Here is a 14,916-nt window from a genome sequence, read left to right on the forward strand (position 1 = left end):
CCCCCACCATTTTGTTTCTAAAATGCTGTTTTCAACATGCTGTTTCTCACACAGTGTTAGAATAAGGCTTTGCAGACTATATGAAATTATTTACTTCACTCCTTGCTTAACAAGACTTGTTTTGGGAGGGTGAGAAGTGATCCAGTGATCCCAAAAGAAATAGCACATTCAAGCATTTAAATTATACCCCTCACATTTAAGTACTGGCAGAAAATTAACAACTACAAGTGACACTGTGCACTGAAATTGCCCTTGGATGTGTCCTCAAAAATTTCTTTTTTAACTATATGAACTGATTGTTTTCTTATTTACTAAATTTAACATAACATGCAAAACTGTGAGTTTCTGAGTTAGATTTTGCTATTAAAATAGTGAAATTTTCCCTTTTAACTCTGAACACAGACAAATCAACCTTAACACTCCAGGTGGCGTTTTCCTAGCTTGTTTTCTTGTTTTTCTGCTGAATCTGCCATTAATCATGAGTGCTTTTGGCCTATCACAAATATAAAAACTATTTTCAGAAAAGAGTATTTGAAGGAATTGATAAAAATTATGTGTAAAGTTAGCCCTGTTGATCAAGTATATTAAGAAATCCAATGAACTTGGTGAAGTCACTTACCAAAGTCAGATGTTATGAGGAGGGTACTTCAGTTTCGAAGAGAAGATGTACAATGGAGTGGCATAGGGATAATTAATAAAGCAAAGAGGTAAGAGTATAAAACAAGATAAAAGGAACATGTCGTTCCCAAAATTGGCTCTGTGCACATTTGGTGTGTGAGCCTCCCATTTTTGCGGTATTGGATTTTACCTCTTTTTTATATCTGCTAGTTCTCATGAAATTAAAACTAGCTATGCCAACTTAAATGACCAGAAAACAGGTTAAAAAATAAGATTAAGTTGGGTTTTTTTGCACAGCTGGTAACTAGAGAAACTCCTTGCCATAAAGTGTTATAGAAAATGTGCTGAAAATGTGAATGAATTCTGGAGACAGAAACTCAAGGAGGAAATGTCAGTCAAAAGATAATAAACAAAAAGATGAAATACAGCCTGCAGGGCAAGAGCTCCCTTATGAGCAGAGCCCTGGAAGCTGAGAGGAGAACTGGTGGGAGGCAGAGTGGAAGTATTCCCTAAATATCCAGTACTGGATGAACATTTGGCCTGCCTCACTACCACTGTGTTTAGGTTAAACTCCTCATTTCTGAACTTAAATCAAGAAGGAAAGCAAATCTTTCTTGTTTTAATTTGTTTTAATGAAATAAAATGTGGTGTGAATCTGCACACTATGTTCTTTTTCAATAAAAATAGTTCAGCTACTTGAAATAGTATCTAAAGATCGTTTCCTTTGGTTAACATAGATACTTAGCTTTACATACTGTCTACCCCAAAGAGTTCCTCATGTAAAACAAGATAGAGCAAACAGCTGCAATAAGTAGAAGTGAGAATAAGGAGCGTGTTCTGTAATGCTGGAACCATGATATAAGTGAGTGCATATTTTCTGTATGAATCATATAATATTTCTTTGGAGTTTGTCTCCTCAGAATAACTATCCACTTGGTCTTGAATGCCAATCAGTGCAGAGTTTTGGCCATGTTTACCTTAGACACCCAATGGAAGAAAGCTGAGGGAAATATAAGTGCTTTAGGCAAAGTGTTCTGTAGACTGGCATCTCTGATGAGGGTGGGATTACATTAACAAAATTGGCAGCTAGGAAAGAACTACTTTCTTTTTTGTGGGTCTGGCAATGAATATGGAACCCTAGAGTGCCATTTCATTGAACCAGTTTTCATGTCTTTAGGCAGTGAATTAATTTACCAAATCTATGGGAAAACTGTTAGAGAGTTAGCAACCTTTTCATAAAAGGGAATCCTGCTAACTTTTATGTATGTTATGTGAGACGTTTTAGGAATATAATTCTACAAGTCGGTGATGTATTATACTAGCACTGTACTGAAAATTCTCCCTGTTTCAGTCTAGGCACTTAATCATAATACAGTATTTCCCACTGCTATACTTACCTACTCTTCCCACCAATACTAACTCTCTTCCTCTAAATTACTCAAAGCCTAAGACACTCAATTAGGAACTGGCATTATGGATTTGTTGAATAAGTTCTGTTAATTATCTTTTATGGACCAGTATGGTAGAACATTTATTTTAAGTACACTAAAAGCATTTAATAGTATACTTAAATTATTCTAATATTTTACTATGTTGTATGTTCTTAGGAGATGCAATCAGAAAATTATATAACATTGCATCTGCCATGGAAAAGACCATAATTGTATTGTTATACCTTTTCTGTGACAGATGCCATACTAATTGCATCATTTGACAATTACTAAGTATAGCAGATTATACACATCCAAGTCATATAATCTCTTTCATGAGTAAGATAGCTTTACATAATTGTCAGATGACCCAGTGGAAAACAAAATTAATGCACTGATTAGTATTACCAATCTTAATTATATATTTACAGCTTTATTAAATATACAAGAATAAAATTTCACAAATATCTAAGGGGCTTAGGTTGTAGATCCAATAAAAATCATTAAAACCCCTTTAGATAAAAACATGGTCCCAAGGTAAATAAAACCAAACTGTATTCTAAGAAGTTCCCATTGAGTGTCTGCCTAATCCTGGAGGTATTACAGTCTATAATGATCTTCCTTTTTAACTTAAAAATTCCCTTTGGATTTTACTGCTGTGCAAGCCAGAACTGTTTATACCTAAAGCCTGTAAATTAACTGCTTGTTTGTCTTACATCCCCATAAAAAGTAAAAAAAAAAAAAAAAAACAAACATGGGCTCAGTGACTGCTCTTTGGTCTTAATACTGATTTTCTATACAATGTCTCCTGGGATGGGCTCAGCGTTCGAACAGCTACTTGGTCATATTTCTGCATTTTTGGAGTACCCTCAGGAACTCTGGCTAGATCCTTGCATTTTGCTCACTTCTCAGAGTGCCCACCACACGTGTTAGAGTTTATCTGCAGTCAGATGATGGAGTGACAGTTCAACTGTCTGTTCTTGAAATTATGACATCAAGCAACTAAGGTAATTCAGAATCCTTATATGCATAGTGATATGTGCAATGTGATTTGTGCATAACCTATAGACTGAACTTGCCTCCAAAGAACATATAAATGGCTGGAAGTTGTCCTGAATGTGAGCTAGGACTCAAATTGCTCCATGAGTGTTTTGTCATGGTCAGTGTGGACAGTTTCCCATTCACAAGGAGATCTGTGACTTGCTCACCCTACAGGGAAACTGATGTTTAGGTCACTGTCTTCAGCTCTACACTAGACTTTTGATTCGAAGTCTTGGATTATGGAAATGTTTTAGAATCAGTCTGATGAAATTTCTGTGTACTTGCAGAGACACACAATGTTCTACAAGCAGTTCTTCTGGTTAGTATTGTTGGCAATAAGAAAGGAAAAAAAGACACTACCTGGTGCCAGCTTTTAACTGTTGAGTGGAAAAAAAGCCAGAACTTCATTCTTACTGCTGTAAGATTTTAAAACTCTGCGTTGTCCATTACTAATGATGTCACAATATTTTATTACAGGTTACTTATGAAATTGCTGGTGCGATAGAAAAGAACAAAGATTCCCTTTCACAAAATCTCATATTTGTAATGAAAAGTAAGTAAATGGTTTTGTGGTTGCTGTTGTTGTTAGAAATCAAGATATTATGCCTTTAATTTTCATTTTAGTTTTAAGAGAAATTTGTATGTATTTTATTACCACTGAAAAAAAGTGCACATTGTTTGAATTTTGCTTTTATTTAGAAAGCTTTTTGAATTCATGAACATAAAGCATCTTCATTATGTGATGTCAAGAACAGGAAGGTGTAGTGTGATATATGAGTATGACTTAAAGGAATCAATGAGTATGAATTAAACCAAAAATAAACCCCAGAAAACAGGGAAAGGAAATAAGGCTTCCAAAATCATAAAGACTGCAGTGGGATGTGCTTCACTGTTTGCATACCTTTCTAAAATCAGGAAATTGTGGGTGTTCTTATGTTTTTCACTGAATAGATACAAATATCCATTGAACTACAAAATTAAATACCTTTCCATGTGCATATTGTATAATTATGCCTAAAAATAATGCATCCCAGTTTATTAATTAATAATTCATAATCAGATTATTTAAAATGTACCATTTTTGAGAAGAAAACCAACACATTTTCCCTAAGGAAATGTCAGTGTATCCTGAGATGTTAATTTCTCTTTTCTCCAATCACTGCAGGGTCTTTCACTTAGTTTATTATATACTTACATTTCTTTCCATAGAAATAGAGGTCTTCTGTCTTCCAAATCAGCCTACCTGTTACAATGTGTTCTACTTTAGCAGTTTTATTCTGAAATTAGCTGAACTCCCTAGTAAAATAGTTGATGCATTTTGAAGGCAAACAGTGCACGTTAAAGATGAAGGTAGAAATGGAAGAATTGATCTTGAGTATATTCCTACTGATTATAGTTTTAGAAACATTTCAGTTCTCACTACTTGGAATTTACACGATAATCTGCCAAAGAGTATAAGAAGGTGTGGCAGCTTCCAGTCTGTTCTACAAGAGAAAGCGTTCTTCCATTCTCTTACGTTTTCCTTTTGCACTTTCATTGCTATTTTGTGTAATCAGCTATGCCACTGTTAAAAGGGAAGAACGGAGGATTGGACTGGGTATAAAAAGTTTGATATGCTGAGAATGGGTGTATATATAATTAAGGAATCATAATAAAACTAAATATGATTAATGGAAAAATTATGAAGGCAGAATATTTAGAAGCGTGTAAGTAATTTTAAGGGCTACATTCCTTCTTTTTTAAGTGACTTAAGCTTGAAACCTATTAATTGTCAATGACATATTTCATTTAGGGTCAGTTTCCTAAATTATGCAGATGTATGCCTTAAGTGCATGCTTCCTTTGATTTTCCTTGGTTTTAGTTTCCTTAATGAAAACTGTAAAATATGCTAACAACATTGAAGTAATTTTGCATATATGCATAAGAATGTGGAACATACCTGTCTGACAAAGAAATTAGGACATACTACATAGATATAGGTCTTACCTGTTTTAATTTGAATGACATAATTTTAATGCCTTTCCTAATGTTACTTGTTACAATTTTCCATATTTTAAAAATATAGAGGTTTACTATGCTGAAATTGTTGCAAGTATCTGCTTTACTATCTTCCTTATCATTTTACTCTTCCTGTTAAGTAAGGAATAGTATTCTCTACGGAAAAAGGGAAACACACGTATTGCATTTAAGCACGTAGTAATATTCCTTTAGGCAGCTAATAAAAAGCAAACTGAGGATTCCTACCTGCTATGCTAAACTTAATTATTTATGATGCTTATCCCATTCATCTTCCTGGTTTTTTATTTGTTTTATTCACATGAAGGTATGATCATAATGCCAGTTTGCTGTATCTTAAAAAAAGTAGTAAAAACTAAGGATGTATCACATAACAGATTTTTAAGGCTCATTGGTGCTGTGATAGTGCAAGCGGCATGTAATTACCATGTTCATCTTAAAAGGCCATGACCATAATCTCAAAAAGGATAATTTGACTGAAATTAGTATAATTAGTATATCCTATCTCTCTTAAAACTCAGATTTTTTATTTTTAGAAACATCTCTTGGATGTGTGTTTATTGTGTAGTAATTACCATCACTGCATCAAACATGTATGGGACTGTCTTTTTTCTGTTAATGTTCTCACTGTAGAGAAATGTGAACCCAACTTGCTACAGTTCTGTCCATCACCTTGCCTTATTTTTTCATCCCTTCATGTATTGTGTTTTATTTAATTATTTTTCTTTCATGCAGTGAGCGCTTCCTGTCAAGTGCCTTGATCATTTCTAAATACGGCCTATTAGTAAATGTGCAGAATAAATCCCTTATATTGCTTTATTAGACGGATAAACTGGGAGTCTGTAATGGAACAAAATTTGGAGGTGATTATCACATAAGAAATTAAATTCAGACAGATCACGCTATAAAAGCTTTTGTTATCTGTCCTGTTTTGTTCAGCATAGGACCTGAGTATGTTTAAAAATAGTGTTACTGATGGATGACATTTTTAGATATTGAATGCTCTTTGATACATAAGAGTTTATTGGTTTAACCACTTATTTTAAGTTTACTCGTTTTTCTCCTACTGTATGTCTTCTTACTTCCAAATACAATAATTTTCTAACTTGTATTTTATCTTCATGCATTAATTTCTTCTTTTTTCCCCCAGCCAGTGAAAATGTAGTCATCAATCAGTTGTTCCAGTCCAAGCTGACACAAACTGGATCACTTGTTCCTCCATATCATTCCCTTAAAATCAAAGGATGTAAAGCAGCTCTGCTGACTAAAAAACCATCGGTAGCCAGTGCAAGTGGAGAAGCAAAGAAATATATTGAGCTCAGCAAGGTAAGAATTTAGGACTCTCTGCTCTTTGCTCCTTGAAGATTTTTCTCAGTTACTTTGTCATTTCTGAAAGCTCCTTGTTCTCTGCTTCATTCTCTGTAGACATTAAACTATTAAAATAATTTAATACTTAACATCAACATTAAAGCAATAGTGAGAATTAACAGGTTATCATTTACTTACACTAACAAACCTGGTTCAAGGACCTTTTCTTGGATTCTCTGAGCAGAATTTTGAGCAGGATGATGGGGCCCCTTCAGGCCTGAATGATTCCATGATTTTGTGGTTCCAGGGCTTAGCAGGGGATGCAATATGACTGATTTCTGGCTGTATAGGGACACTTCTTTGTTTTGTCTCCTTGGCTGACTTTATGATGAATAGTTGAGTAAATTAAGACATAGGAAGTCCAAATATAAAACCTTGATGGCTTTATTGTGTTAACCTGAGAAAATTTCTGGTTTGCAAAAGATAATTTGTATGGTTTTATATGAAAATCAACCCTGTTTGTTTTGGCAAACATTGTTATTTTAAATGGTCACTTCCATGCAAATTTTCCCAGTCAATTTGGAATCAAATCAAACTCTCCCCAGTTCTGAACTTATCTCTTTTTCTGCTAGCTAAGTCAGCCAAAAAAAGTAGAAAAAAACCCCCATCAAAACGAAACAAAAAATAGGGGGAAACTTGGGATGCTGTCAGAAATTTAATTGTTCATGTCACATGGAACATCTGTCTTTTGAGGAGAAATAACATGAGTTGCTGAGTCCATTCTTGACCAACCTTTGGAATTCCTCCTTCTTCTAGAAAAGAGGCAAGCAGTTCTCACAATACATCAGCTGCCTCGACAGGTTTCTTGAATCTTGTGACTCTATTTTTGGCTTACAGCTGCATAAAATTGATTCTGTCATGGGATTAAGGAGCCTGCTCTCATGTGTCATTGTGGAAGCTTTATGCAAGTACATCTATAGAATAGCAATAGGACTTTCCTTAAAGCCTCCCTGCTGATAGCAGCATAATTCCTGTCTACTGTTCTTGTCAGTAATCTCAGTGGAAAAACTTAAGTTGAAGTGAGTGGAGTTGGTTTAAGGGTATATTTAGCAAACAGCTGAGGCATCACAAGGTGCCTTTAGGTGCCTTTCCACTATAGTAACGGCTTCCTAGAGGAAGCTTCCCAAGGCTGTGAAAAAGATCCTAATCCCGTACATAGCAAGAAGTATGAAAAGCACGTCTAAGCTAGAAGCCTAATCATGCCAGGGGGAATCACCACACAGCTGGGATCTCTGAAACTATATGGTTTTTGACCAGTCTGGAATAGCTTTCAACCTGGAGTTACTCTCTTGAGAGACAGAAGAGATATTCAAATTCCTTTGGGAAGAGTAATAAATTAAGTCAGAAAGTCCAGATTCAGTGAGAATGCTCTAAAATTTTAGGTATTAGATAAGAGGTGGGAAGAACTTCATCCTTCATCTTCCCACAGAGACAAGTATTGCTTGGCTTCTCAAAGGTAAGCTTTAGGAAGAGTTGTACAGGTGAGACAAAACACCACTTAGTTTGTAGATACTAAAGTGGCATAATTTGAGCAAGGTACTATGCTGCCCTGCAGGTCAAAAGCAGAACTTTAGGTATCTAAGCTGTTCCAGTGGCAAAAAAGAGACACTTGTTATTTTGGAATAGTCACCCGATGCAGGCGCTGGAAGTAGGTAAGTGCTTAAATTCTTTTGTGGATCAAGCCCACCTCTATAATTGTGCTGTTGTAAATAATTTCTTTCCTTTTCCAGTATAGCCTTGAAAATCCATTGTGATGGGTTGGAATAATCTTGCTTTTGTTGTGTTGTTGTTATTGTAATTGGAAATGCAACGGGAGGGGCCTTTTCTTACCAGCTTAGAGTAAAATGACTATATGTTGGAAAGTCATAACCACTGCATCTCTTTTACTTTTCTGTTTTGAAGTTGGCGATGAATTTTCCTTTAAAATCTTATTGCATCCTAGTAAGCACAATTTGAAATAAAAAAGAGCTCCAAAGTTTAGCGCAGTAAGTAGAAAATTGCTTGCACTGCAGTATTTTTAATGAAGTTTGGCTTGTGTGGGCCAAGCTGAGGAAATGTTCACTTTTTTGATGCAACTGGAAAAAGACAGGAGTAGGCCAGAACATGCTGACCTGAGAGAAAGGGAGTTTTATGGAGTAAGCAAACTAGAGAAAGGCAATGGAAAAGTCAGAGGTGAAAAGGCTCTCATTGATGCAGAGCTTTGAGTCCAAGAGCCTGGCCAAATCCCGGCATGCAATAAATTTGCCAGCCTTCCTGTAGAAAGTTTAACAAAGGACCCTAATTTCTGGGACTGCTTTTAAGATGATTATTGCCATTTTTTCTCAAAGATAGGAAGTAGAACAGTAAAAAATAACTTCGTTTCCCAATCTCAACTCTGATGTATAGGATAACATTGGTTCTAATGAGATATGAAGTTATTGATAATTATTGTTTGCCTTTGAGATTTTTTTTTTAATGATCTGTGCTTACATTTAGTTATTTAAGCATCTGCCAAAGTCAAAAGGAACCTTTTCAGATAGTTACAGAATTTTGCTACTTATAGGCAGACTGTATGGAATACTAACTGCACAAGTACTGCTTCTGCAATAGAGTTCCAGATCATAATTGCTTCGCCCAGTTATTTGGACAAGGCATTTTATCTTTCCAATGGTATACAGCTGCTTTTGAAATCAAAACCTTCTTGCCAGTTATGGCTCTACAGATACCTGAGGATATTCACTCACTTTCTCAATTCTTTCTGAAACTCAAATCACTGTTTATGACATACTGTTTGTATAAATGTTTGCCTTTGTTAATGAATTGTGTAACAACAAAAATGAATGTTTGCTGCCCATCTTGGGATGAAGATGTATGTGTGCTTTTCTCACCCACAGCTGTTGAAAAAGAAAGGAACATCCTCATTTCTTCAGAGACTGGAACGAGGAGGCCCAACCACTGTGGCAATACAGCTCAGGGTTAGTGAACATCTTCCGGGAAGAAATTAAAAAAAAAACAAAAAAAAACAATGAAAAACCAAAAAAAACCCCAACAACAAAGCAACATTTTAAAGGCAGAATTAGTCTCTACAGATTGCAATGGAAGAAAGAAAAATCATATGCTTGAGAAAGCCACTTGCATGGCCAGGTCAAGCCTTTTGAGGAAATGTTGTTAAAAAGTTAGTAAGAGTGTATTTGATGAGCAATTGCCTTTGCTGTTCAGTAATGAATTATAATTGATTTTTCTCCCACAGAAATCACTCACAGATATTACTGGGAAGCTGCAGAACTGCACACCACATTCTGTTCATTGTATAAAGCCTAATAACTCCAAGTTGCCAGATACTTTTGACAATTTTTATGTGTCTGCTCAACTGCAATATATTGGCGTGCTGGACATGGTCAAAATCATACGACATGGATATCCAATCCGTCTCTCGTTCACAGACTTCTTGTCAAGGTAAATTCTTTTAAGTTTCATAAAAACTTTTTCTTACCTACAGTACAAAGCACCCTGTCATGTTCTGGTAGTGCTTCCAGTATTGTTTTTCTGGTGAGTCTTTCATACTTTCTTCAGAAAAAAATCATGTCTATCAGCAAGAGGTGCAGGCTTGTTATTTCTTAACTGAAGACATCATGAATTTTGTAGAAACATATTTAAAGATCATCATCAAACTGTGTTCAGTGTAAAAAAATAAAACTTCATGAAATAGATTTTTGTAATTTGTGCTATTTATAAGATTTATGAATTTCAAAATACTGCCTGTTGTCTTCAGAGAGATGCAGATACTGGGAGATTTGGAAAAGCAGGCTGCTTTCATATTCAGGAGTGGTAGGGGCAATGTCATTATAGCCATTTATGTATGTATTACTGAAGACTTCAAGGGACTATTACATGAGCGCAAACCCACAAACTTTTCTACTGTTAAATGCTTACAGCAGTTCCTGGAAGGGATTTGGTTCTTGCCACCTTGATTTTCCCACTGCAGTTCCTGCATACAGGCTGGAGGTTAGCACAGACTTGGGACAGTTCATGGTGGGCAGTGTGGAGGTAGCTGCTATCTTTTGCAGGATAAAAGAGTAACCATTTGTACAAAGATCATTTTCTTCAGTTGGCTTCAGCGTCAGAGAATGGGATCATGCGTGTTCACTATAACAGTATAGGCATCAGTCTGGCATGTTGTCTTTTTTGTAGAAACTGTTTAAAGATATCACTAAAAGAATGTTTGAAGATTCAAATATAATTTCAATCTTTTTCCTCCACTCCTTCAAGTACATCCCAAAGACAGTTTTTTGCCTAAAAGTCTAAAGAACATCTGATGTCTCACAATAAATTCTGATTTGCAGTAGTGATAGTAAAATAAGAATAGCAACAAAACTCAACAATATGATGCCAGCAAGATTTATGATATTATTTTAAAGTGTTATGGTTTTGTTACTGTCCACCTTTATCCCTTTTCCTTCACAATAAATTATCTATATAGTTCTTTTGCAGCTGAACCCCTGCCTTTTTACCTATTGGCACCAGATCCTAATAATTGTAGCACTATAAGTAAAAAATGAAACAGTGGTGTGGCAAGCATGGTGTCACTGAAAATAAAGTCCAGGTTATAATATTCCCTGTGAATGGATGTTGAATCTATTCAGAATTTAGCAATAATCAATCTGCATACATATATAGACACTACAGATTTTTAGATTTGTGTACAAATAGGAACACAGTGCTCTAGGCCCAGCAGTACTGGAAGAAACCACCAGCATTGTAAGGTTTTTTTACAGTAGCCATTCCTGCCACACAGGCCAAAGCTGATCTTACTTTGAACAGCAGGACATGTGAATTCGTATGAGACATATTCACATTCAATGTATTTGGATAATTCTTTTCATTTCAAATAGTCCAAATGTGGGGCTATTTGTTCTGTTATTGGCTGAAAAGTATACAATTCTAAAGCAGAAATTACAGTATTAGATTGCAGTTTAAAAATACCATAAATTTTTAATGCTGTGTGTTTTATCCAATAGACCATAGTTAAGAAAGAGTCAAGAATTATGGAAATCGGAGATCATGAGCTACCTTTTCAGAAAATCTTCTGCAAAACTGTCACTTGTACTACATCTCTGTATTGCCTCGGTGACTGGACAGGATGGTTTTTGAAACGGGATAATTAGTTGTGACAATGTTTTCGTAAACTGGATTTGCTTTGTTGTCTCTTCAGCCTAACACTGGTCTTGTCCTGCTGTTCACTGGTTGAAATGAGAAATAATTTCATCAGATTTCCATGTATGCTTATAGGCCTGAAGTTGATAGACTTTCTCACCTTCCAATTTTTTATTTCCTTTGGTGTCAAACTGGTATTTCTAGTGTTCTAATACTTGGGAAAATAGTATCTTCTAAATTTCTGCAATTATTTTTCCTCCATCATGGCCCTCCTAGTTCTGTTGTGTGGTTCAGAATGGACTGTGATTTCCAGCCCCTCGGTGAGCAGCTGTGGTTTCACTGGGATGCATTTGGGCTACTGAGTGTGATGCCTTTCCGAGAGCTGATTCTTCCAGAACAGTCCAGATGCTGCACAAGAGTCTAAATCTATCTCTCAGAGGTACTGGTAGTTGCAGAAGTTGTAAAGAGAGAGAAAAAATGACATTAATTTAAATTTTACATAGTATCCCTCAATCCCAAACCAATACAAATACCATACAAAGAGGTAAATTTTAAAATGTCGATTTTGACAAGTAGTGGTCACCATAGGCCACAACAGTACTGCTGTGTATGTTGTGAACAGTCTCCATTCTGATCTGTCCTGTATCCAAGAAGAAAAGAAAAGAAAAACCAAAACCTATCGTTCTAGGTAGAGATGAATAGTTAGAAGCTTACTTAAAACCTCATAATTAAGGAAGGATCATGAGCAGGAGTAGGATCTGAAAGACAATTGCTGGTTACCTTCAGGTATGGAAACCAACTGATGGGGCCTCCATTTCCTGTGGTATTTTCACATCCAGAAGGGGCCATCATGCTCAGAAGCCCAGAAATAAAATACAGCTCTATCACAGTGAATGAGGATGATGTTCTTTGGTTTTCATTTTTGGTTTGGTTTGGAATTTTAGTAGCAAATAAATGTTGTTTATTATTATACTGAGGGGGGACAGAAAAATCAGGAGGCATAACACACAGAAAAATGAAGGAGTTGATCTTTATTTACTGCAGGAAGCTGTATATAAGTGAATAATCTTACTAAATACTCTTACTGGGCTGTAAAAGTTTAGCTTCCCCATGGCTTGCCCCAAGGGGCAAAGGACTTACTCCCTATTACTCTGGGGAGAAAGACCTTGACAGCTAACAGAAAAACACAGAGGGAGAAATTAAAAATAAATAACTTCTGTATTTTAACTCAATGCAAATAATGAAATTTGCCTACACCATAATTTTTTCTTGAATATTTTGTAAGAAATGAAAATAGAAATCATTTGTGCTTTATCCTGTCTTGCTCTGCTTTGTCCTTCCTTGTACATACTAAATGCTAGTAAGAACTCCTGATTTTCACACAGGTGTTCTCTTTTGAAGAGGAGGGTTTCCTCCCCATGTGGGTCATATTAAATAGCAATTTGACCGTATGGCCCCAAACGGGGGAAAACAGGCCTACAGATGCAGAACGCAAGATATCCTGCTATCCTGTTATAGCTGATATGTAAACCTTTGAACGATCAATCCATGAAAGACAAGACGTAGAGGTAGCAAAATGTATATCCTTAGATGGGTTCCTGAGAGACATTTACCCATAACTGTAAGATTTTCACCTTCAGTGTGTGTCTTGGAGTCCCCCTGATGGGCTAAGTTTCAGCGAGTGCATCTGTGTGGTTCACAGCTTGCCTTAGCTCAGCTGCAAAGTGTTACATACTAGTGATGCAGGGAAATCTCATTTTTCTAGAGCTGACTGTACTATGCAGTTCTCCTGTGCATTCCTGGCTTGAGAAGTAAAGGATAGTAACTATCTTTCACAATAGTAAAAGATAGCACTGTGCAAAATCAAAGAAAATTTGTGGTTCAGATCCCAACTTGAATTCACAAAAAAAAAAAAAAGTGAATTGCTACCCTCCTTCACCCTGCCTTCAGTTTTTCGGTTTTCGTGCATTTACTTTTAGGGTCTTCCTTATCATGCAGGTAATATGGTCAGAGATGAAAAAATTAATTAATGAAAAAATAAAAAGCCTTTTTTTTTGGCTGGCTAATAAAAAGACAAAGTGTTTGAATTAGGGGCCTTTGTGGTGAAGGGATAGAATATCAGAAAACCTGGATATTCTATCAGCACTACAGGCAGTGCAATTGCTTAATTGGATGAATTTGAATGAATTTCTATTAATATCTAATTAGGGATTAATATGATTGGTCTCTAGCATATATTTGTGAGTCACATTTGAACTCTTACAAAGGCTAAAGATCGGCAGCAGCTAAGGAAAGGTCATATTTTGCAAGAGCACTTCTTCCTGGGCTGCAAAGATTAATCATTATTTCTGTTGCTCTCGTTTTTGGACTTACTGGTTCTGCTTCTGTATTATCAAAGTAAAAGCTGATAGCTGCTGAGTGAACCACTCAATCACCAAAATTCGTTGATCAGAAGAGAAATCTTGTGGAAATTCTGGTTCTTAAGTGGAAGCTGTGACAGTTACTGTCAATGAATACATAATAAAATTGGGAATTAATAAGGTCTGATGCTATTAAATGCTATAAAAACAGGTAGCACCAATATAATTACAAAATGATATATATGATTTCAGAAGATTTGCCAACTCCAGCTGCAGTGTTTCTGGTGAATTTGTCTGCAGTGTTGGCTCAGTTTCTAAAGCTCTTTGAGTAGAAGGACAGAAGTCAGTTTTTACCTTGTGAAGTGTTCAAATTTTCCAATTTGCAGCCCAAATTGTACACATAGGTAAAGTGTCCTCAAATATCCTTTTCCTGGAAGAAAGGAAACAGTAAAATAACCATGGAATTAGGAACTGTCTGCAGATGGCTGGTTTTTTTCCAACATTTAGCATTTTGATATCTTAATTAAAATGAAGATAATTTCAACCCAAGATATAGAAAAAGCACTTCAGTAGGAATATAGTAATTTGTTATGTTTTTTGGTGTTTGGTGCAATGGCAAAAAAAAATGTCAGTGGGTGCTCTAATGCCAGTATAGAATAATAAGGCTCAGAAACTCCCTGGGACACAGACAGAGCCTGGTTGTAAAAGCTTAATATCTAGAACCTAATCTCTTTGCATCAATTAATAAAACAGATCCTGTCTGACTTCATGTCATTCACCTCACTTGGTGCTCAAGGAAGACATGTAAAAGCCATTCGGAATATAAATTTTTAAAAATAATGATAGTGATCAAGGATCCATCTAGAGTAATGAGGTGAGCTTGTATTTCTCAGTTAAGTACAAGAATACAGCTGGTCAGACATGTTCATGTAAAAATGAGGCAGTAAGAT

At 35.8% G+C, this 14,916-nt stretch overlaps 1 protein-coding gene across 1 annotated transcript in view; it reads left to right on the plus strand.

The window, feature by feature from the left end:
* LOC104498398 (unconventional myosin-XVI-like) overlaps positions 1-14,916 on the plus strand; it is a gene marked incomplete at both ends in the record, with an annotated part of 142,132 nt that overhangs the window by 112,411 nt on the left and 14,805 nt on the right. The window contains 4 exons of the mRNA XM_010141772.1: positions 3,567-3,642; positions 6,256-6,431; positions 9,347-9,427; positions 9,703-9,908. Coding sequence (XP_010140074.1) covers positions 3,567-3,642; positions 6,256-6,431; positions 9,347-9,427; positions 9,703-9,908 — 539 coding nt within the window. The remainder of the gene's footprint in view (positions 1-3,566; positions 3,643-6,255; positions 6,432-9,346; positions 9,428-9,702; positions 9,909-14,916) is intronic.

The sequence above is a fragment of the Buceros rhinoceros genome, unplaced genomic scaffold (genome assembly GCF_000710305.1).
Source record: "Buceros rhinoceros silvestris isolate BGI_N320 unplaced genomic scaffold, ASM71030v1 scaffold118, whole genome shotgun sequence".
NCBI classification, from domain to species: domain Eukaryota; kingdom Metazoa; phylum Chordata; class Aves; order Bucerotiformes; family Bucerotidae; genus Buceros; species Buceros rhinoceros.